Source organism: Oncorhynchus mykiss, chromosome 9 (assembly GCF_057628025.1).
Source record: "Oncorhynchus mykiss isolate SJ-2025 chromosome 9, ASM5762802v1, whole genome shotgun sequence".
In the NCBI taxonomy this organism is placed as follows: Eukaryota; Metazoa; Chordata; class Actinopteri; order Salmoniformes; family Salmonidae; genus Oncorhynchus; species Oncorhynchus mykiss.
Genome location: NC_143030.1, coordinates 31,452,658 through 31,475,145, shown reverse-complemented (window position 1 = coordinate 31,475,145; position 22,488 = coordinate 31,452,658). Strand labels below are relative to the sequence as shown.

Sequence of the window (22,488 nt, the reverse complement as noted above, 5' to 3'; positions counted from 1 at the left end):
CGATCAATGGCTAATGAGTCACCGTGCTGTAACAGTGCCATGACTGGGTCCGTCCGACCATTGTGTTTTGTCAAGTCAGCATTGGCTTCCAGTATCCGCCATATTTAAATACCAAAACAACAAATATTCTCCACTACATCTGAATGTGTTACTCCGATATCTTGACTGAAAGTCATCAGATATTATGAAGAATATTGTTATTGCGAATAGCAAGTTGAAGACACTTGAACGGACACTTGAGCAGGCACTGTCTCAGACATAAACAGAACTCAACCTATCCCAAACACGCAGTTCCAGTTTAACCCGGTTCCCCTCGGCGCTCACACCCAGCTCTGTCCTGGTTGGCTTTGCAGAGGAAGCAGTAGGTTAAATGTTACACTCCCGTTGTTGCTAACAAATGGCTGTTGAGTTCATGTGTAAGCTGCTTTCTCAAGCAGACAGTGTTAAGAGCCTAGCACCCCTCTCTGTAATGAGTGTGCGTGCGTGTCGAGGGTTGCCGTGTGAGTTTGTTTGCCTAACCATTTGTGTCTCGTTGGTCGTATTTATGACTTGTGATAAGCACCTGTGTGTTCTTTTGTCGAGGTAGTGGAGAGGAGGGGATATATGTGTGCGTATGTGTGTGGGTGTATGTGTGAGGATGTATGTGGGTTTATGTATGTGTGTGGGTGTATGTGTGTGGGTGTATGTGTGTGGGTGTGTGGATGTATGTGGGTTTATGTATGTGTGTGGGTGTATGTGTATGTGTATGTATGTATGTATGTATGTATGTGGGTTTATGTGTGGGTGTATGTGTGTGTGTGTTGGCCACCAAAGAAAATCACATTGTACGATTTTTAATGAATTTATTTTCAAATTATGATGGAAAATAAGTATTTGGTCAATAACAAAAGTTTATCTCAATACTTTGTTATATACCCTTTGTTGGCAATGACAGAGGTCAAACGTTTTCTGTAAGTCTTGACAAGGTTTTCACACACTGTTGCTGGTATTTTGGCCCATTCCTCCATGCAGATCTCCTCTAGAGCAGAGATGTTTTGGGGCTGTTGCTGGGCAACACAGACTTTCAACTCCCTCCAAAGATTTTCTATGAGGTTGAGATCTGGAGACTGGCTAGGCCACTCCAGGACCTTGAAATGCTTCTTACGAAGCCACTCCTTCATTGCCCGGGCGGTGTGTTTGGGATCATTGTCATGCTGAAAGACCCAGCCACGTTTCATCTTCAAGGCCCTTGCTGATGGTAGGCTTTGTTACTTTGGTCCCAGCTCTCTGGTTCTGGGATTTTTGCTCACTGTTCCTGTGATCATTTTGACCCCACGGGGTGAGATCTTGCTCAGATCGAGGGAGATTATCAGTGGTCTTGTATGTCTTCCATTTCCTAATAATTGCTCCCACAGTTGATTTCTTCAAAAAAAAGCTGCTTACCTATTGCAGATTCAGTCTTCCCAGCCTGGTGCAGGTCTACAATTTTGTTTCTGGTGTCCTTTGACAGCTCTTTGGTCTTGGCCATAGTGGAGTTTGGAGTGTGACTGTTTGAGGTTGTGGACAGGTGTCTTTTATACTGATAATAAGTTCAAACAGGTGCCATTAATACGAGTGGAGGACAGAGGAGCCTCTTAAAGAATAAGTTACAGGTCTGTGAGAGCCAGAAATCTTGCTTGTTTGTAGTTGACCAAATACTTATTTTCCACCATAATTTGCAAATAAATTCATTAAAAATCACACAATGTGATTTTCTGGATTTTTTTTTCTTCATTTTGTCTGTCATAGTTGAAGTGTACCTATGATGAAAATTACAGGCCTCATCTTTTTAAGTGGGAGAACTTGCACAATTGGTGGCTGACTAAATACTTTTTTGCCCCACTGTATATGGGTGTATGTGTGTAAGTGTATGTGGGTTTATGTGTGTTTGTGTTTGGGTGTATGTATGGGTGAATGTGTGTGCATGTATGTGTGTGGGTGTGGGTGTATGTGTGTGGGTGTATGTATGTATTTGAGGTTGACCGATTATGATTTTTCAACACCGATACCGATTATTGGAGGACCAAATGACAATTACAACAATACTGAAAGAACACTTTTATTTTTACTTAATATAATACATAAATAAAATCAATTTAGTCTCAAATAAATAATGAAACATGTTCAATTTGGTTTAAATAATGCCAAAACAAAGTGTTGGAGAAGAAAGTAAAAGTGCAATATGTACCATGTAAAAAAGCTAACGTTTAAGTTCCTTGCTCAGAACATGAGAACATATGAAAGCTGATGGTTCCTTTTAACATGAGTCTTCAATAATCCTAGTTAAGAAGTTTTAGGTTGTAGTTATTATAGGAATTATAGGACTATTTCTCTCTCTACCATTTGTATTTCATATACCTTTGACTATTGGATGTTCTTATAGGCACTTTAGTATAGCCAGCCTAATCTCGGGAGTTGATAGGCTTGAAGTCATAAACAGCGCAATGCTTGAAGCACAGCGAAGAGCTGCTGGCAAATGCAGGAAAGTGCTGTTTGAATGAATGCTTACGATCCTGCTGCTACCTACCACCGCTCAGACTGCTCTATCAAATATCAAATCATAGACTTAATGATAATAACACACAGAAATACGAGCCTTAGGTCATTAATATGGTCAAATCCGGAAACTATATTTTAGAAAACAAAATGTTTATTTCAGTGAAATACGGAACCGTTCCGTATTTTATCGAACGGGTGGCAACCCTAAGTCTAAATATTGCTGTTACATTGCACAACCTTCAAATTTATGTCATAATGATGTACAATTCTGGCAAATTAATTACGTTTGTTAGGAAGAAATGGTTTTCACACAGTTCGCAACGAGCCAGACGGCCCAAACTGCTGCATATACCCTGACTCTGCATGCACAGAACGCAAGAGAAGTGACACAATTTCCCTAGTTAAAAGAAATTCACGTTAGCAGGCAATATTAACTAAATATGCAGGTTTTAAAAAATGTACTTGTGTATTGATTTTAAGAAAGGCTTTGATGTTTATGGTTAGGTACACATTGGTGCAACGACAGTGCTTTTTTTTGCGAATGCGCTTGCTAAATCATCACCCGTTTGGCGAAGTAGGCTGTGATTCGATGATAACTTAACAGGCACCGCATTGATTATATGCAACGCAGGACAAGCTAGATAAACTAGTAATATCATCAACCATGTGTAGTTAACTAGTGATTATGTTAAGATTGATTGTTTTTTATAAGATAAATGTAATGCTAGCTAGCAACTTACCTTGGCTCCTTGCTGCACTCGCGTAACAGGTGGTCAGCCTGCCACGCAGTCTCCTCGTGGAGTGCAATGTAATCGGCCCTAATCGGTGTCCAAAAATGCCGATTACCGATTGTTATGAAAACTTGAAATCGGCCCTAATTAATCGGTCGACCTCTAGTATGTATGTGGGTTTATGTATTTAATTTTTTTTATTTCATCCTTATATAACCAGGTAGGCCAGTTGAGAACAAGTTTTCATTTACAACTGAGACCTGGACAAGATAAAGCATATGTATGTGTATGTGTATGTGTGTGGGTGTATGTATGCGTGCATACGGAGTACATATGTGAACCTGTGTCTATGTTTGTTTGCTGGTAGCCTCCTATGGCCTTGTGATGAAAGTTGGTGCGGGGGTGCTTGTGTCTGTGTGTGTCTGTCAGTGTGTGTCTGTCTATTTGTGTGTGTCTGTGGGCGTGTGTGTGTGTGTGTGTGTGTACTATGGTCTTTGTAAAGGGAAACCCCAAGGACATCTTTGTGGATGGTGTGCCTCATTCTCTTCTTCTCCCTCTCTTTCTCTCCCTCCATCTCTCTGTCTGTCAGAGTAATATGAGTGAGCTGGAGATCCTGGCTTTGATGATCGCCACCCTGAGTCACGACCTGGACCACAGAGGAGTCAACAACTCCTACATACAAAGGTAGGCTGTAATAGTGTGTGTATGTGTGTATGTGTGTGTGTGTGTGTGTGTGTGTGTGTGTGTGTGTGTGTGTGTGTGTGTGTGTGTGTGTGTGTGTGTGTGTGTGTGTGTGTGTGTGTGTGTGTGTGTGTGTGTGTGTGTGTGTGTGTGTATCCTTCTCTGTGTGTGTGCATATATTTCTCTGTGTGTGTGTGTATATTTCTCTGTGTGTGTGTGTGTGTGTGTGTGTGTATCTCACAGTTCTGTGTGTAACTACTTCCATCAGGAGTGACCACCCCCTGGCCCAGCTCTACTGCCACTCCACCATGGAGCACCACCACTTTGACCAGTGTCTCATGATCCTCAACAGCCCAGTAAGAACACACACACACACACACACACACACACACACACACACACACACACACACACACACACACACTTGTTCACTCATTCCGTTATTTACTCAGGAAATTGGATCACACTTGGGAGATGCTCTGCAGATGGTCATACTATCAACAAACTATCTGTTGATCAGCGTCTGCTTGCTAGGGTTACGTTAAGGTTAGGTTTAGAATAAGGTTAAGGTTAGGTTTAGAATAAGGGTAAGGGTTAAGTTTAGGGTTAGGATAAGGGGTTAAGGTTAGGATTAGGGTTAGTAGATAGTATGTTGAAATGTTATTGTAGAGCATCTACAGATGGGCTATCCAAATGAACTGTTACCGTAACTCGTTCAGTCAGTTCTGCATTTATTCTTCAGGAACAATAAAACGGCCGGCATCATTCGCCATAATGTATTTGAGATACATAGCAGGATGCTAGTGTTTCCTCATTTCCTCTTTAGTGCCAATTCCATATGCCTTATGGCACCCTATCCCCAATATAGTGCACTGCCTCTTACCGCTCACTACCCTGTCAAAAGTCGTGCACCGTATAGGGAGTATGTAATTTGGGTTGCAGTCCACGAGCTCCAGCTGCTAGTCTCTAGGAGATAACACTCCTCTATGGTGTAATAAAGCGCCACTTCATCTTTATGGGCACAGATTCACTGGAGAGCAACACTTAGTTCATCTGGGATGTAGTAGACACACACACACACGTTGACACACACCCACACACCATTATACACACACATCGCAAAGAAAGGAGAGCAGATCCAATTGTTGAATTGATTTCGAGTGTTTTGGAATTTGTGTTGTCATGGCACCCATGCTATAGTTGAACTTGCTCAATAACTTGTACGCCCTGCCTCTCTCTCTTTCTCTCTCCATCTCCCTCTCTCTTTCTCTCTCCATCTCCCTCCCTCTCTCTCCATCTCCCTCTCTCTCTCTTTCTCTCTGCATCTCCCTCCCTATCTCTCTCTTTCTCTCTCCATCTCCCTCAATCTCTCTCTCTCCGTCTCCCTCCCTCTCTCTCTCTGTCTCACTCCCTCTCTCTCTCTTTCTCTCTCCATCTCACTCCCTCCCTCTCTCTCTTTCTCTCTCCATATCCCTCCTTCTCTCTCTTTTTCTTTCTCTCTCCATCTCCCTCCCTCTCTCTCACTTTCTCTCTCCACCTCCCTCCCTCTCTCGCTCTGTCCCTTCCCTCTCTCTCCCCCAGGGGAATCAGATTCTGAGCAGTCTGTCTCTGGATGAGTACAAGGCCACTCTGAAGATGATCGAGAGGGCTATTCTGGCAACGGACCTGGCTCTGTACATGAAGTAGGTTAAATGTCACACACAGCTGGGACGCTCACAGCGGGAGCCCATTCAAGTCAAATTTTATGCAGTTTTCATTATAACTTCAATTTAGGTTGACGGGCTGTGGAAAATGTCACGGTGGAAGTGGAAACCCATTGGCCTATTCATTAGAAGATCCTATGATGATGTTCTGAAACTGTGATTTACTATATCTCTCTCTCCCCCCCACCTCTATCACACATTTATCTTTTTTACACCCACCTCTCTCCTAATATCCCCTCCCTCTCCCTCCTTCTCACACTCCCCCCCCCCCCCCCCCTCCCTGTCTGAAGTGTGGGCGTATAACTAGACTGTAGGCGGTGGGGAGATGTGCAGTTAATTGGATATCTGTTTTATCTTTTCAGGAGGAGAGGAGAGTTCTTTGAGCTGACCAAGAACAGCCAGTTTGTCTGGGACGATGACTACCATAAAGACTTACTGAGGTTAGTGGACACCACATAGAGCATACCATCTTCACCATTCACCTGGGGACTGATTATTTGTGTCTGTCAAGGTCGGTGTCAATTCCATTTCAATTCAGTCAATTTCGAAAGGCAATTGAAATCCCCTATCAAACATTCCCAGTGAAAAAGTCCCCATAGAAAATAATATGCCGTTTTTTTTTATTTCACTTTCTAAATGGACTGGATTGAGGTGGAATTGACATGAACCCTGGTAGGGCTGGGAATTGCCAGGGACTTCACGATACGGCATTATCACAACACTTAGGTGCGGATAAAGATATGTAGGGCGATTTGATGTTCCAAACATATTGCTCACTATGTCTGCTGCAGGGAGACAAAAGAGAACATGAGAAAGTGAGTTTTGATTATTCGTGGGATTAAAGAGATGAAAATATGCTGACTCACTTGAAAAAAAGATGAGAACAAGCTATAGGATGAAAATACCAGAGTTTTGGTGCAGGTACAGCCGACTAGCTCTAGCTAACCCTACCTAGCAAAATAAACATCATTATTTTGTACAATTCGATAGTTGGAGTCAAAGTATAAATATAATATTGTCCAAAAATTATATATGTGATGTGTAACTACACATTTTTACCAGCATCACTATATAATATACCTGAGGGTACAAAATATTAGGAACACCTTCCTACTAATGAGGGTGGTTTTTGTCATCAGAAAGGCCTTTTTGTGGGGAAAAACTCATTCTGATTGGCTGGGCCTGGCTCCCCAAGTGGGTGGTCCTATGTCCTCCAAGGCCCACCCGTGGCTACACCCCTTGCCCAGTCATGTGAAATCCATAGATTCAGGCCTAATGAGTTTATTTCAATTGACTGATTTCCTTATATGAACTGTAACTCAGCAACATTTTTGAAATTGTTTCATTTTGCATTTATATTCAATGTTTTTGTGTTGGTTTATTACCCCCTGAAGGTCAATGCTGATGACCGCATGTGATATTTCTGCCATTACCAAGCCTTGGCCAATACAGAAGAGGGTAAGACTGTCCAGTTAGATAACTTTCACTACACTCAAGACTCACTTTATCAACCAAACTGTCTTGTTACTGGTATCTCCTTTGAAATCCTTAGAAACGTGTCTTTCTCCTTTATGAGGACCTCTGCCTTTTCTTTTCTCCCATTAGATTATGTTCTCTTTCTGTCGTTCTCTTTCTCCTTCTACCCGTCTCACTTCAACTCCCCTGTGTAAGTCTGTTTCTCCTGTTCCTCATTAGGCTCCCTAGGTGCAATGGAGGGAGAGGTTCAGACAGGCCTCTAGCCGTGTGTGTTTGTGTGTGTGTGTGTGTGTGTGTGTGATCAAAGAGCTAGATGCTCATTAGAGGACAGACACAAACTGCTGTAGCCCTGTCCTCTCCTCTCCTCACATAATGCCTACAGAACTGATATGCGCTCACGCACACACACGCACACGCACACACAAATGCAATTCAGTACAGTCTTAACAGAAAATCTGTGCACACACACCAGCACACACAGTCTCTTTCAAATACAAACATTCCGTTGAGCTCAGTAGATATTATTAGAGTTGAAGCTATTTCAGCCAAGATGTGTACAAAAATGTATTCTCCTCCCCCTTCCTCTCCTCCCCCGCATTCTCTCCTTTCCTCAACTGAACCCCCCCCCCAACCCTCCCCTCCCCTCCCCCCCAACCCCAACACCCCGCGGCTCTCTAGTCTTGATTACACAGCTCCAATCAGTGTTTCCGCAGATGGCTGCCACACACACACTTCCTTGATTGGGGACCCGAGGCCCTAGTCAGATCTTATTGATCCCTTGTTAAGAGTAAGAGTCCATCAATGCAGTTGCTCTGTTCAGAAGCAGCAACCCTGCTGATTCTTTCTTTCTCTATATATTTTCTCGCTATTGCATCATTCCCGTGCTAGAAATGTCAAGAAACACTTTGTAGGGCGCTGAGCGAGTGCTATTGTGGGGTATCAGATCAAATTGGCAACAGAGAATTTCCTTTTGATCCACATAACAGGAGTACGATTGCCTATCCAGCCTCCGTTCCCTCTCAACCTGCCTCGTAATCACATTCATGTAAAACACCTCCGTTGAAATGCACAGATATCTGCGAAAAGCATGAATAAACTGAAAAGCCTGAGTAGGACAAACGATTGGCTGAAGCAATTGTTCAGATACAATCCTAGGGCTGCATCCTATCAAACCGGACTCTGCACGCGGTTGTCGAAAAGACTACGGGGATTACATTTGTCCTTTAAGCCGATTGAAACATCATTCCACTTTGAGGCACTTCTAAAAGCTGCCTGTCTCTCTCCATCTTCTCTTGCAGATAGCCGAGCTAGTGGCTACAGAGTTCTTTGAGCAAGGGGACAAGGAGAGACAAGAACTCAACATTGAGCCAATAGTAAGCATTTCTTCTATGCCTTACCACCTGCACTTATTATTCTGTATTGCACTACTACATGGCTCAGTTGGGCCAATGCCATCGGAGATCAGGGTTTGTGAAATAGATTTTACAAGGCTCTGATTGTAATATCCTGGCATGTGTACACGCTGACTTTGTGCAGAGCAAGGTTTTTACTAGTTGGCACGCTAAGTCAGATATCAATTTGAGAGCAAATTAGATTTGGACTTGAAAAAAAGTTATGTTTTCTGACGTTCGTTTTCTTTCCTAGGATCTGATGAATCGGGAAAAGCGGGATAAGATTCCGAGCATGCAGGTATCGTTCATCGATGCCATCTGTACACAGTTGTATGAGGTGAGGCACACAAATTATTGATCTTTGTTTATCATGTTTAAGAAAAATGTAATTGTCCATATACCATGTATGACATAAGGAAGGTGCGCTATCATTCTCCCTGTTCCCCTCTCTCGGTCTGTCTGTCTGTCGGTCCATCAGACCCTGGCTGGTATGTCTGAGTCCTGTTCGCCACTACTCGAGGGCTGCCAGAAGAACAGGCAGAATTGGAAGATTCTGGCCGAACAGGGCGACAAAGGTTTCTTCAACGGAGTGGTGTAGAAGTGGTCAACGTCCCTCCTCCATCCCCACATTCACTCCATCCCTACACCACCCCCACCGCCGAGCAGACGACATCAACACTAAGCTATATTTATAACCATAGTCATTTTTTTTTCTTGCACAAAGTCCTCTCCCTACATGAAGGAAGTCTCACTACGGTATATCCCTGAGTCTGAGGAAGTGAAGTAGACTGAACAGGAGAGGTTTGCGTGTGCACGGCTACTATCGGGCCTACTGAGCTCCAAGGAATCAATACGACACCGTAGTACTGTAGACAGACAGACCCGGGTTCAAGCAGTATTTGCAATCTCTCAAATAACTTGAGCTATTCCATTGGTGCCACTGCACCAGGAGAGCGCCATTAAAGACTACAAATACTATTTGAACCCAGGTCTTAGTACAGATACAACTTTACTTTCTACACACCGTACAGCACCACAGTAGGAAGCTTGTTTTGTAACACCAGGGTGCAGGCACACACCACAAAGGTTTTGAGAGAACGTACATTTTTGTTTTGTAACATTGTCACTCGTTATAACTATTGCATATTTATGTTTTATATATTTATTCGTTTTCTATACTGTATCGTCAGTTTCGTTTTGAGAACACACACACACACACGTCTTTATAAAACAGTGTGTGTTTTATTACCAAACGATCCAAATGTCTCTGCTTTGAAAAGTTCACTCGACCATCCATTCATGTGTGTATTTCTAGGGGTTGTATTATTTTAACTTTGCAAATTGTAAAGGAGCCAAAGACTAGACACTTGGTCTAGAAGATTCCACTGCCTTCCTGTGACATGATAGGTATGAGGTCCAATTTCACAAGAACCTACTTGTATGTAGACACTTGTTGGCCCTCATTATGGACCAGCCCAGCAGGTGGTCCTTTTTTAAAAACGTGTTGAATGTGAGGCTGGGGTGTCTCGTCGAAAGCAGAGCTTGACAGTCGGAAGCCCAAAATCAATTTGCAATATTGTCAGTCTACCTTGAGGTAATTTGTATTTATAGTGGAACATTTTAAAAATGGCATTATAGAATTGTTTTTATTTTTACATTTCTTCCAATACAGGGAATGACAGGACTGAATAACTACAAACTCTCTTTCAATCAGAAAATGACTCATCTTTCTCTAAACTTTCTGCCTCCAACATTTACACAATATACTATAGTACTTTTCAGGTAGAGAAATGTGAACTGCATCACTGTCATTCACAGGAGAAACTCATCCAAATGTTACTTAACCATGTCCTAACTTGCAGCACTTATCCGTGTAGACGTGCGTGGTCACTCCGAGGACCACAGTTGTTATTGTGGTTGTATTTTGTACTTGAAGAAGTTTCCAGAAATAACATTGTTCCTGAATTTGTGCTTAAAAAAAATAATGTTTTTTTTTAAAAGGATAGTTGCTTTTCTTTTTTCAATTCCACACAGCTTTGGTCTCCGATTGGTATTTCTAGAAAAATATGTGTTACTTCACCAATGATAGACCTGTGTGTTGCATGTGAAGTTACAGAATTCTATAAAAAGGTGGCTATGTGCAGTCACAGGACAGCAGCCCTGTGGGTTATTAGTGGAGGCTGAGGTAATACGACGTGTATCGCGGTTCCGTGTGAAGACAAAGGGGTTTCCCCGTCCTGCTCGTCGACTCTGAAGAACACTGAGACAAGTTCAATGGTACTTCCCATTAAAAGGATACTGCTTATTTTCTGTGTGCCATGTCATTTGTGCAAACAAACTTTGGATGACGTCATACTTGTCTAAACAACCATTTATTTTACTTTTACAGAGAGATGATAACTAACCAGAACTAAAAAAAATAAAAAAAAACGTGTTACTTTGCCACCTTCTGGGCAATTGCAGTAGTAACACACAGATCAGACTTGAGGACGATCAAATGGACACATTTCAGGAATGTTTCTTAAAAATACAACACAAACCACTAGCTACTAAAACAGAGAGGCTCAGAACTGGATAGAGGACAAGAAAAAAAATGAAGGCAAAGTGGATCAGTAACCACTTACAGGCAATATTTACATCAAAGCAGCGAGCCAGGAAGAACAAAGTATCCCAATAAAACAGAGAAAAAGACAGGACAGAATAATCAGTGTAAAAGGATTATTTATATACACACAGTGCCTTTGGAAAGTATTCAGACCCCTTGACTTTTTCCAAAATGTGTTTACGGTACAGCCTCATTCTATAATGGATTACATTTTTAAAATCCTCAATCTACACACAAATACCCCATAATGAAATATTTGCAAATGTATTACAAATAAAAAACTGAAATACCTTATTTACATAAGTATTCAGACCTTTTGCTATGAGACTCGATATTGAGCTCAGGTGCATTCTGTTTCCATTGATCATCCATGAGATGTTTCTACAACTTGTTTGGAGTCCACTTGTGGTAAATTCAATTGATTGGATATGATTTGGAAAGACACACACCTGTCTATATAAAGGTCCCACAGTTGACAGTGCATGTCAGAGCAAAAACCAAGCCATGAGGTCGAAGGAATTGTCCGTAGAGCTCTGAGACAGGCTTGTATTGAGGCACAGATCTGGGGAAGGGTACCAAAGAATGTCTGCAGCATTGAAGGTCCAAGAACACAGTGGCCGCCATCATTCTTCAATGGAAGTTTGGAACAAATAAGACTCTTCCTAAAGCTGGCCGCTCGGCAAAACTGAGCAATCGGGGGAGAAGGGCCTTGGTCCGGGAGGTGACCCAGATCACTCTGACAGAGCTCTAGAGGTTTTCTGTGGAGATTGGAAAACCATCTCTGCAATCAGGCCTTTATGGTCGAGTGGCCAGACGGAAGCCACTCCTCAGTAAAAGGCACGACAGCTCACTTGGAGTTTGCCAAAAGCCGCCTAAAGACTCCCTGACAATGAGAAACAAGATTCTCTGGTTTGATGAAACCAAGATTCAACTCTTTGCCCTGAATGCCAAGCGTCACATCTGGAGGAAACCTGGCACCATCCCTACGGTGAAGAATGGTGGTGGCAGCATCATGCTGTGGGGATGTTTTTCAGCGGCAGGGACTGCGAGGGAAAGATGAACGGGGCAAAGTATAGAGAGATGAAAAACTGTGTGTGGGGGGGGGGGGGGTTCGCCTTCCAACAAGACAACGACCTTAAGCACACAGCCAAGACAACGTAGTAGTGGCTTCTCTGAATGTCCTTGAGTGGCCCAGCCAGAGCCGTTCTTAAACCCAATCGAACATCTCTGGAGAGACCTGAAAATAGCTGTGCAGCAACGCATACCCAAGACGACTCGAGTCTAATCGCTGCCAAAGGTGCTTCAAACGTGATTATTTCAGTTTGTTATAAATTAGCAAAAATGAATTTTAAAAACTATTTTGCTTTGTCATTATGGGGTATTGTGTGTACATTGATGAGGGGGAAAAAAACATTGAATACATTTTAGAATACGGCTGTAACGTAACAAAACGTGGAAAAAGTTAAGGGACCAGAATACTTTCCGAAGGCACTGTACGTAAAGAAAGATAATGAGAGACATGAGTTGCGAAGGGAGAAGAAAACATTTCTGTTTTCATATGTATTGTGTGCGTTTGAGATTGCAGTCGGCGACTCATCTACAAATCACCTGGCATCCTAAATGACGACCGAGTATGATTTGTAGATCCGTTGTAGTCAATCTCCAACATACCTATAGTACGCAGCAGGGGAGAGGAGACCATAAGAGTTAACTATGTACAGTGGGGGTCGTAGGTTAGAGGTCAGGTTCTAGGCTGAGTCGGTCCTCTTGTAGGTCACCATGCTGTTGACCTTGTGGATGGAGGTGGTGAAGGAGCGCAGGCGAACCTCCTCCGACTGGTCAATGATCTGGGGGCCTGACTCCTCCCACTTGTCCGGCACTTCCAGGTCCTTGTCGGTGTAGACGAGGAGGTCGAAGGCACCTGGGGAGAAGGATCAAGTGTTATCAAGGAACATCAGACAGTGTGGTGAAATGTCATTAACACCACATGGAAGTGGCTGCAATAAATATGCAAGGAGAAATTATAGTCTACCAAGTTAACATTGGCTCTTTGCACGTCTCCCTCTGTCGATATTTACTAATTTTACCTTTATTTAACTAGGCAAGTCAGTTAAGAACAAATTCTTATTTTACAATGACGGCCTAGGAACAGTGGGTTAACTACCTTGTTCAGGGGCAGAACGACAGATTTTTACCTTGTCAGCTCTGGGATTTGATCTTGCAACCTCACGGTTACTAGTCCAACACCCTAACCACCAGGCTACCTGCCGCCCCATATGCCTTGCCGTGTCAATATTCCCGATCGATTGATTTTTCCACTTGTATGTGCCTCCAGTAGTTAAATACCTTAAACATTATAAGAACAGTGCAAATTAAGTTAACTACTTGACCAACTACTTAACAAATTAACTACTTGACCAGGCATTAGAGGAACAAACATTGCTTCATCTAAATAATACTAATTGGTGGATATTCATGACACTTCAGTCATTTCTGTTGAGGGAGATTAATCTTGCAAAACATCCTAATACCGAAAAACTTCACTGAGCGACAGACATTGTGACTGAAAGAGAAAATGGAACCCCCCCCCATGCATAGCTAAAGTGATGTATATGGGTCTTTCTATAACCTAGGGTACCAGTGAGGATTTCCTACGCTGGACAACTAGTTACAGCTGATGATAAATCATTGATAACAATCTGCCAATTTTTTTTCTTGTCATTACATTAATATATAGAGGAGGGGGATCATAGCTTTATTCAATAAAACGCACAAGTTTATTTAAAACCTGTTTAACCCTTTATCATGGTTGGTGTCTTGACATATTTGTCCAAAATCGTGACACAAAACATGACTTTTCTGTCCTTGCATTTATGTAGTAAGTTATCATATTTTAAGCATTAAGCAGTTAAATTAGACATTGCATTTGAACCTAGCTATCAGACAGTTGTTTGTATAGAGATCTCAGAAAGGCAGTATAACCACATAACATTTCGTATCTCCTTATGTTACAGGGTGAAAACAGTTTTCACAGGCAAACAAATGCACAATAATAAATGTGATTGCAAAAATGAATGCTTCTAACCGACAGTCATCGTACCTTGATACTTAAAACGATGCGGTCATTAACGTGGTTCTTCTATAATTACGCAATAATACTTGTTGGATGCGCATTTGGTGTCCGGCTGATTAGTTTACACCGTGATATTTTCACATCTGACAGTCAAGTGTCAAACAGCTGTAGTGATAGCACATGTGAAAAAAGGTGTTCGCGAGGAACGTCCAGAGTATTTGTCGTCTCATTAGTTATGCCGGCGAAGACAGTGGTGCCTGGATCCACGTCGGATCTAATAGCCTTTGCAAATTGATGTTGATCGTCGGTTGTAGTTATTGTCCGCTTGACTCACAGCGGGGTCCCGTTAAGATTTAACAGAGAAAGTGTCAAGGTAATGTGTTCACGTTTGCATATGTTTTTGTGCCTCGGATTGGACACATGTCCACTGTGCGCAATTGTGGAGGATAGAGTATTGCACCACACCCAAAGCTATTCCTATGAGTTATTCTGGATATAATGACAAATGACATAGCGTAGCAGCAATGAAATAACATTACAAACACATTTTGTTTTCCATGTTACACTTGCAATGTTAAACAATTACAAGGGGCTTGACGTAGCCTAATTGAACTTGGCGCTCAGAAATTCAAGTATCTCTTAGGCCTACCTTGAAAATCAGACATTTCCTTAATTTAGAGCTTAAAAAGTCCTTGCAATTATTGCGGCTAATTGAAAAAAGTTATCCTGCTCCCTTATAATTACAATTAAGTGCTTGAAAAAAATCCCCGAAAGTCCTTGAATTTGATTTGCCAATGTCTGTATGAACCCTGCTTAATTAACTTCTTATGGCTTGGGGGCAGTATTTCGACGTCTGGATGAGACGCGTGCCCCAAGTAAACTGCCTGTTAATCAGGCTCAGGATATACTCAGGATATGAGTATAACATAACTGATATGGCAGGCAAAAACCTGAGGAAAATCCATCCAGGAAGTGGGATTTTTTTGACGTGGGTAGTTTTCAATTGAATGCCTTTAGAGTATCTAATGGGTTAGGACCCAGATTGCAGTTCCTATGGCTTCCACTAGATGTCAGTATTTGGACATGGTTTCAGGCCTGTTTTCTGAAAAAATTAAGAAGAATGAGACCTTTTTGTCAGTAGACTGTAGAAACATGCAGTTCTGATTTCGTGCGTGACCGAGTGCGCGCCCTTCGTTGTTTTTCCTTTCTATTGAATACGCTATTGTCCGGTTGAAATATTATCGATTATTTAGACAATTGACAACCTGAGGATTAATTATAAACATCGTTTGACAAACTTTACCGGTACTGTTAGGATGTATCGTCTGCATGTTTTGACCGCCTTTGAGCCAGTGGATTACTGAACACAGTTTTTGGGATATAAAGAGGGACTTTATCGAACAAAACGAACATTTATTGTGTAGCTGGAACTCGTGACTGCAACCATATGAAGATCTTGAAAAGGTAAGTGATTCATTTTATCGCTATTTCTGACTTTTGTAATTTCTTTACTTGGTTGTAAAATGTTTGTATACTTTTGTAAGCGGGGCGCTGTCCTCAGATAATCGCATGGTATGCTTTCGCCGTAAAGCCCTTTTGAAATCTGACAAAGCGGCTCAATTAACAAGAAGTTCATCTTTAAGCCGATGTATAACCCTTGTATTTTTTATGAATGTTTATTATGACCATTTCTGTATTTTGAATTTGGCGCTATGTAATTTCACTAGCGGAACGCCTGCGCCAGAAAGGTTATAGGATGTATAGTCCTAGGCCTGTTGTTGTATAGGTGGAGTTATGGGTCAATTCACTTTTATTCCTCTAAGTACACATGCAGAACTGCATGAAAATCCTTTCATTTTGTGTTTAACAATATTTTTTTATCCCAATGGTACACATTGGCCTCATTATTTCTAGAAGGACCCACATAGGATATTTGTTTTCATCAGGATATTTTTTGGCACACAACGTGTCCGGCAATAATTTTGTTCGTCGGCCTTCTTGCATTTTTAAAAATTGTATTATTGGCCAAAAGCAGCCAATTAACGGCTAACGGAAACACTGGTTCACACACAAACAGTACTCACAGGAAGTCTCCAGCAGGGGTAGGAAGGTGACAGTGGCGGTGATCTGTCTGATGACTGAGCGAATCTCATCCTGGATGGACTTGATGGATTTCTCCCTGGGAGCACTGAGAGAAGAGACACACAAAGTCAACCACACATTTACTCTAAATGTCAAACCATACTGCACTATTGCACCAAGTGGTCAGGCATGACTTAACCTTGTCCTAACTGCAGCGGCATGATAGGAAAAGTCAACATTGGCAAGCGGTGAAATAGCAAATGCAACAAAATTGCCAAAGGGCATAAACTGATTATCTCTTCATAAAAAGTACCCACATTCTCAAAGTATGACACTGTTCCTGGTGGGAAGTACTAGAAGGCTACAAATAGTCCAGTGTGTTCTGAGTAGTGTAGTGTGTGTGTGTGTGTGGTGGTCAGGTCCACTGCTGGAGTATCCTCCATTACCTGATCTCCTTGGCACTCTTGTCACACTCAATGTCAAACTGCCACCTCTCCAGCACCTCGTTGGTCTCCAGACATGTGATCACCAGCACCAGCTTCTGCACTGTGCAGTCAAACAGCCACTCTGCAATACGGAGACACAAGTTACACACCAGGCTACAGTAAAAAAATTTTTTTTTAAAAAGCAGATATACTACGAGGAAATGAAAACGATGATCAAGATGGTGAAAACCAATACACATTTTCCCACGGTTGAAGTGCTCAGAAAGTGCCTTTTTGGACCTAAAACGCCAAAACGTTGAGGAAATAAAGGGGCTCAAAGTTGACCCATTTTGCACACCCCACCATGGGGTGATACCATGAGACATCCAAGTCTTCTTCACTGGAAAATATTAACGGGTGTTAGTGTGTACCGGTGCTCGTCCAGTCGGCGAAAGCCAACATCACCCACGACAGAGAACGGTTGATTGTCAAGGGCAATGAATTCCATTATCTTGGCTTTAATGGATTTCGCCTTTGAGTTCTCTCTCTGAAATGTTCTTACTCTTTCAAATGACTGCTCGACTTGTTGACTGCTCGATCCACACAGCAGACATTGTGGGCTAGGTTAGGGACACTGTGTCGCAAGTGTAGCGCAAAACTTTACGTGGCGTCATTAGGTCATATAGGTATGCACGGCAGCTTTGACATCAGTTAACATCGGCGTTAAACTAGACATAAGGGCCGATACCGATGTTGCCATTTTTAGCTAATATCGTCCGATTCCGATTGGCTCACCAATATATTGTGCATCCCTAGAAGTTAACCTTTCTAACGATACTTCTTTTATGTCTCAACTCCTCAAATTTCACACAGAGCAGACACCACTAAACCAAGAGAATCAATAAACATTGATTATTGAAAATGTATGCTCTGTTGGTCGGGCGCGGCATTGCGGTACCACTAGCAGCATTTTAGCCAAAGTCTGTTATACTAGCTGTCTCGTCCGTCTTTTTTTTTTTAAATGCACAATAAGCATAGAACACAATTAGACTGAACAAAAACATAAAACGCAACATGTAAAGTGTTGGTCCAATGTTTCATGAGCTGAAATAAAAGATCCCAGAAATGTTCCATTTCACAAAGCACATTTCTCACATTTTGTGCACAAATGAGTTTACATCCCTGTAAGTGGGCTTTTTTATTTTGCCAAGAATATCCATCCACCTGACTGGTGTGGCATATCAAAAAGCTGATTAAACACAGGTGCTCCCTGTATTGGGGACAATAAAATACCACTAAAATATGCAGTTTTGTCACAACACAATGCCACAGATGTCTCAAGTTGAGGGAAAGTGCAATTGGTATGCTGACTGCAGGAATGTCCACCAGAGCTGTTGCCTGACCTGAGATTAAATTCACACACTTATCAAGATAACATCCATGGTCATCCCTACTGCCTCTGATCTGGCAGACTAACTAAACACACATGCTTTGTTTCCAAATGATGTCGGAGTGTGCCCCTGGCTAGAGGTGTGCGGCAGGACAGATTTATTTTTCCCGCAATTGCTGCTTTCTGTCCGACTCCCACCCACTACCGCAAGAACTGATTCCAAACCCAACCGCAGTCCCGCAATATTAATGTAGGCGTATGCGACGATGCAGCTCACTTGCCAGCCATGGTTAGCACCCTAATTCAATGTGCAAATATAACCTACAAAAAGTAGTTAAATAACTAGTGATTCTCACGTGACCCATTAGATTTGGCTATATCAGCGCATACGCTAGGCGTAGTTTGAAGACAGCCGAGTAGGAGAGACTTGCACTTTCTCTTGAGCTAGCTACGTTTTATAGCCTACCTTTTAGGAGTGAGACGATTTTCAGACGGAGACAAATATGGGTGATCAATATTTATTTATAGGCAATGTAGTACACTATAGCCTAACCTTGGAACCATAAATGTCCCGTGCTTCGGCGCCCATGCATGCATAGGCAGTCTACCACACATATTCTAGGCGCACTTGATCTTGCACGCCCAATTAAAGCCTTGTTCACACTGCAGGCCTTAATGCTCAAATCAGTTGTTTTCCAAATCCTTTTTGGACTACTGGACCACGTGACCAAATCGGATGTGTGTGTTTTCAGGCAGCTGTCATGTCTACACTTGTTGTCATAGTAACAATGGGTGTACGAGCAGTGGTGTAGGCTGATTGATGGTGCTCATGCTTCCTGCAGTTATGTAGCAAGCTAAGGTGAAAACTTTGCCCGCCATTGACGTGTCCCAGTTGCTTTGAATGTTGAAAATCATAGTGTAATAACATGTTTAAAGCCGCAAAGGGATAAGATGACCCAACTTTAAAAACACATCATTTTTGGCTAGCCACAGCAGACAACTAGCTAGCTGTCTAGCAATGTCAATAGTGTAGCTAACACGCAACTGGGGTGGCAGGTAGCCTAGTGGTTAGAGCGTTGGACTAGTAACCGAAAGGTTGCAACCTCAAATCCATGAGTTGACAATTTAAAAATCTGTCGTTCTGCCCCTGAACAATGTATCTAACCTGGTCAGAAATAGTTATTTAACCGACTTGCCTAGTTAAATAAAAACTTACGTGCAAATCAACCAGATTTGACCATTCAGACAATTCAAATGTCCAGGATTCAGCTTTATATAAAGCCACATTTATTCAGACTGCAGACTGTAAAGATTCAAGTCGGATATCCAAATAAATAGGATTTGATTCACTTGACTGATAATGTGCAGCGGTGGAAAACCTACCCAAATGTGATAAAGGAAACATACGTAACAGAAAATGACTCAAGTGAAAGTCACCCAGTAAAATACTACTTGAGTAAAAGTATTTGGTTTTTAAATATACTGAAGTATCAAAAGTACATGTAATTGCTAAACTAACGAAATTAAATAAACAATTCCTTATATTAAGCAAACCAGACGACACCATTGTTTTTTAACATTTTAAACTTGATGGTTAGCCAGGGACACACTCAGTCATAATTTACAAACGAAAGCATTTTCATTTGAATCCGCCAGATCAGGTAGTAGGGATGGCCAGGGATATTATCTTGATAAGTGCGTGAATTGGACCATTTTCCTGTCCTGCTAAACTTTCAAAATGTAAACAGTACTTTTGGGTATCAGGGAAACTGTATGGAGTAAAAAGTACATCATTTTCTTTAGGAATGTAAGCGAAGTAAAAGTTGCCAAAAATATAAAAAGTACAGATACCCCCCCAAAAAATACTTAAGTAACGTTAGCAGTTTAAAGTATGTTTTACTTAAGAACTTTACATCACTGCCAATGTGAACAAAGAGGTAGGAGACTTGAAGCAGTGCATTCTGAGTGTGTGAATGATGCAACAATGATGTGCTTTTAATACAACAGGTAACCTTAGGCGAACTCATACAAAGCAGAAAGACTACAGTTTCCAAATAACCCGCGGGACAACAATTATTTTCTTCACAAAATTGTCTCATCTGATCGCCCACTCCCAGCATAAAAAAAAATACCGAACGCGACGCAATGATCTCTGTCGAGAACTGCAGGTTCCGCAGCCCTCTAACATTACCCCTGGCCTCCATAAATGAAAACAAGAAAAAGGTCCCGTTAAAATACGGAAGTTTAAATGACTCAACATTTACTCCAGCAGTATTTTCCTGGGTGACTTTCACTTGAGTCATTTTCGATTAGGGCATCGCCACTTTTACTTCAGAATGACAATTGGATAATATTTTCGGAGTTAAGATCACAGAGATTAAAATCATTTAAAAAAAATGTGCTTAATTCAACTAAATGGCGTTTATTTCATTCTTTACCTTTGAGTTGAGATACCACGTTGGTCAGGTAGCTCTTCAGCTTGGTGTCAGTAGTGAGTTGAAGGCTCATGTCATACTGGGTGACTCGGGAGAACGTCTCCGGAGGGTAGATCCCTCGCTGGTACAGGATGCTGTTGATACCGAATGCTGCAGGGAGGGAAAACAACGTAACTAGCTAAACGTTACAACCAAGCACACAGGTTAGCTAACTAGCTAAAGTAGCTAGTTAACTTATTAACAAAATACAGAATGTTAATAACTAAGATTGAAGCAAAATACATTGACAACGTATGGCCGTGCACAAATGCGGATGTGGTAACTGAAAACAATGTTAGCTAGCTTCCACAAAGAAAATCCTCGCCATGTTATTCATGCTTGCATGCCTTACTTCTTTTTTTTTGATCAGTCACAAAAACTGTCCAAATAAAACCAAGTCGGTAAAATACTTACAGAAAAACTCGGCCACAAGCTCAGCGCTTCCTTTCAGGGTAATACCTTTCAGTGTGCTCGTCATTATTTAACTATTTAGTTATATCCTTTAATTGTATTGTATTTTCTTGCCAAGTCTTTCTACCCGCTGCCCAGTTTGAAATTTGTTAGCGTTGGACTTCCTGCGCATGCGTTTTACCAACGTGTCGCATAGTTGATGACGTTTCAACAATGTTGTTGTTTTTTACTCTAGAGGGCGATGTTCACTAGATTTCGAGATTTACAAACTTCTGCAGGTAATTTCTCATCCATGCTGTTATATAAGAAGCCTCCAGACATAGCATATTATGTTATGACAATTACATGCGTTTCCAATCAGCAGTTACAACAATAACAAAGTGACTCCCCACCACTGGTTCGGTAAAAATCTGAGGTGAAATGTAATCCCTCAAATGTAATCACTCAAATGTAATCACTCAAATGTAATCACTCAAATGTAATCACTCAAATTCACAGACGGTGCATGGATGCAAGGACTGATCATCCATGATATCAAAATCATAGTTTTAACCATGTTTTTGAGGCTATGCATTGTTTATGAAACAAGCCTATATTTTGAGTTCTGATAAGGACAGTTAAACTAAGCTCAATTAATCATTTATACGTTATATTCTTCAAGAATCAATGGGTGCGTATAATTTCATTCATAAATCCAATAATGGATGTAGCAACCGCTGATTGCCCCTTTAACCATTCCATTTTTTTCTCAACACGTTCTGACTCTAGTCTGTTACAACACTATTATCCTTCACTGTCTAATTCACAGGCCACTACAAAATCATTATGACTCGCAGGGTTTGAGGTTTTTACGATCTTCTTCATCATAATTCTTTTTTTAGAGATAGCAATAGTGCTGCTGGGAAAATATATTTGTAAGTATGAAAGGATCCCATTGCCCTTTGCCCTCTCGCCAGCCTTTGACCACCACTTTTGTCGTTCTTTTCTTCCATTTCAGATGAGCTGCAACACACCATCAAGTCAAAAACCATATGTGCAACAATCTCACGTTTTTTTCCAGCGATAACTATATCATCTGCCAGATGTCACAACACTGTTGAGGAATAATGCCACAACTGAAAATGTGATGTTGTCTATGGAAAAAGCACGTTCTCTTTCCTGGTACTGTAGAAAACTGTACAGGCTATAAGCCTAAACAGTGAAATCATATTTTGCACAGTACTCACACGTTGGCCATTGAAACATGCATTATCCCTACCACAGGCATGAGGGTTCTCATTCATCATCCTATCAATAAGTTATGAAAGTTCGGTGAACATCCAGACAAGGGTAAAGAACACAAAAGCCCATCAACTAAATGCAGGATTTAAGAGGTGTAGAATACACCATAGCAGGGTTGTGTTTGTGTGTAAAATATAGCCTTTCCCCAGTCCTGGTGCTCCCCGGTGCCCCAGAAAAGGTTACCTACCCTTCGATCAAGTACAGTACAGGAGAAGGAGAGGACCTTGTAAAAACCTCAAGTGTACCAG

The 22,488-nt window shown here is 41.6% G+C and overlaps 2 protein-coding genes across 5 annotated transcripts in view; one reads left to right on the top strand and one right to left on the bottom strand.

Annotated features, from left to right (window-relative positions):
* Window positions 1–10,804, top strand: part of LOC110531873 (cGMP-specific 3',5'-cyclic phosphodiesterase) — a 97,772-nt gene extending 86,968 nt beyond the window's left edge. For all 4 annotated transcript variants that reach the window (XM_090184046.1, XM_090184048.1, XM_090184045.1 and 1 more), the window contains exons 15-22: window positions 3,838–3,932; window positions 4,198–4,285; window positions 5,511–5,611; window positions 5,995–6,072; window positions 7,027–7,090; window positions 8,407–8,481; window positions 8,753–8,836; window positions 8,978–10,804. In XM_090184046.1, coding sequence (XP_090040172.1) covers window positions 3,838–3,932; window positions 4,198–4,285; window positions 5,511–5,611; window positions 5,995–6,072; window positions 7,027–7,090; window positions 8,407–8,481; window positions 8,753–8,836; window positions 8,978–9,097 — 705 coding nt within the window. In that variant the 3' untranslated portion in view covers window positions 9,098–10,804. The remainder of the gene's footprint in view (window positions 1–3,837; window positions 3,933–4,197; window positions 4,286–5,510; window positions 5,612–5,994; window positions 6,073–7,026; window positions 7,091–8,406; window positions 8,482–8,752; window positions 8,837–8,977) is intronic.
* A 51-nt stretch (window positions 10,805–10,855) lies between these two features.
* Window positions 10,856–21,163, bottom strand: LOC110531872 (mitotic spindle assembly checkpoint protein MAD2A). Its single transcript, XM_021615349.3, has 5 exons — window positions 20,963–21,163; window positions 20,513–20,659; window positions 16,706–16,826; window positions 16,262–16,365; window positions 10,856–13,025 (listed from the first exon to the last, which is right to left on the bottom strand). Exons 1-5 carry the CDS (start codon window positions 21,024–21,026, stop codon window positions 12,853–12,855), a joined length of 609 nt encoding a protein of 202 aa, XP_021471024.1. The 5' UTR covers window positions 21,027–21,163; the 3' UTR covers window positions 10,856–12,852.
* Between the last annotated feature and the right edge of the window lie 1,325 nt (window positions 21,164–22,488).

What these genes read in the sequence shown, in the direction of transcription:
- LOC110531872 (XM_021615349.3), bottom strand. Translation starts at nt 21,026, where the DNA reads ATGACGAGCACACTGAAAGGTATTACCCTGAAAGGAAGCGCTGAGCTT. An exon ending in GCTTGTGGCCGAGTTTTTCT is followed by an intron (nt 20,660 to 20,962) that starts GTAAGTATTTTA and finishes CCCTCCCTGCAG; the next exon opens with CATTCGGTATCAACAGCATC. An exon ending in ACCCCTGCTGGAGACTTCCT is followed by an intron (nt 13,026 to 16,261) that starts GTGAGTACTGTT and finishes CCTTCTCCCCAG; the next exon opens with GTGCCTTCGACCTCCTCGTC.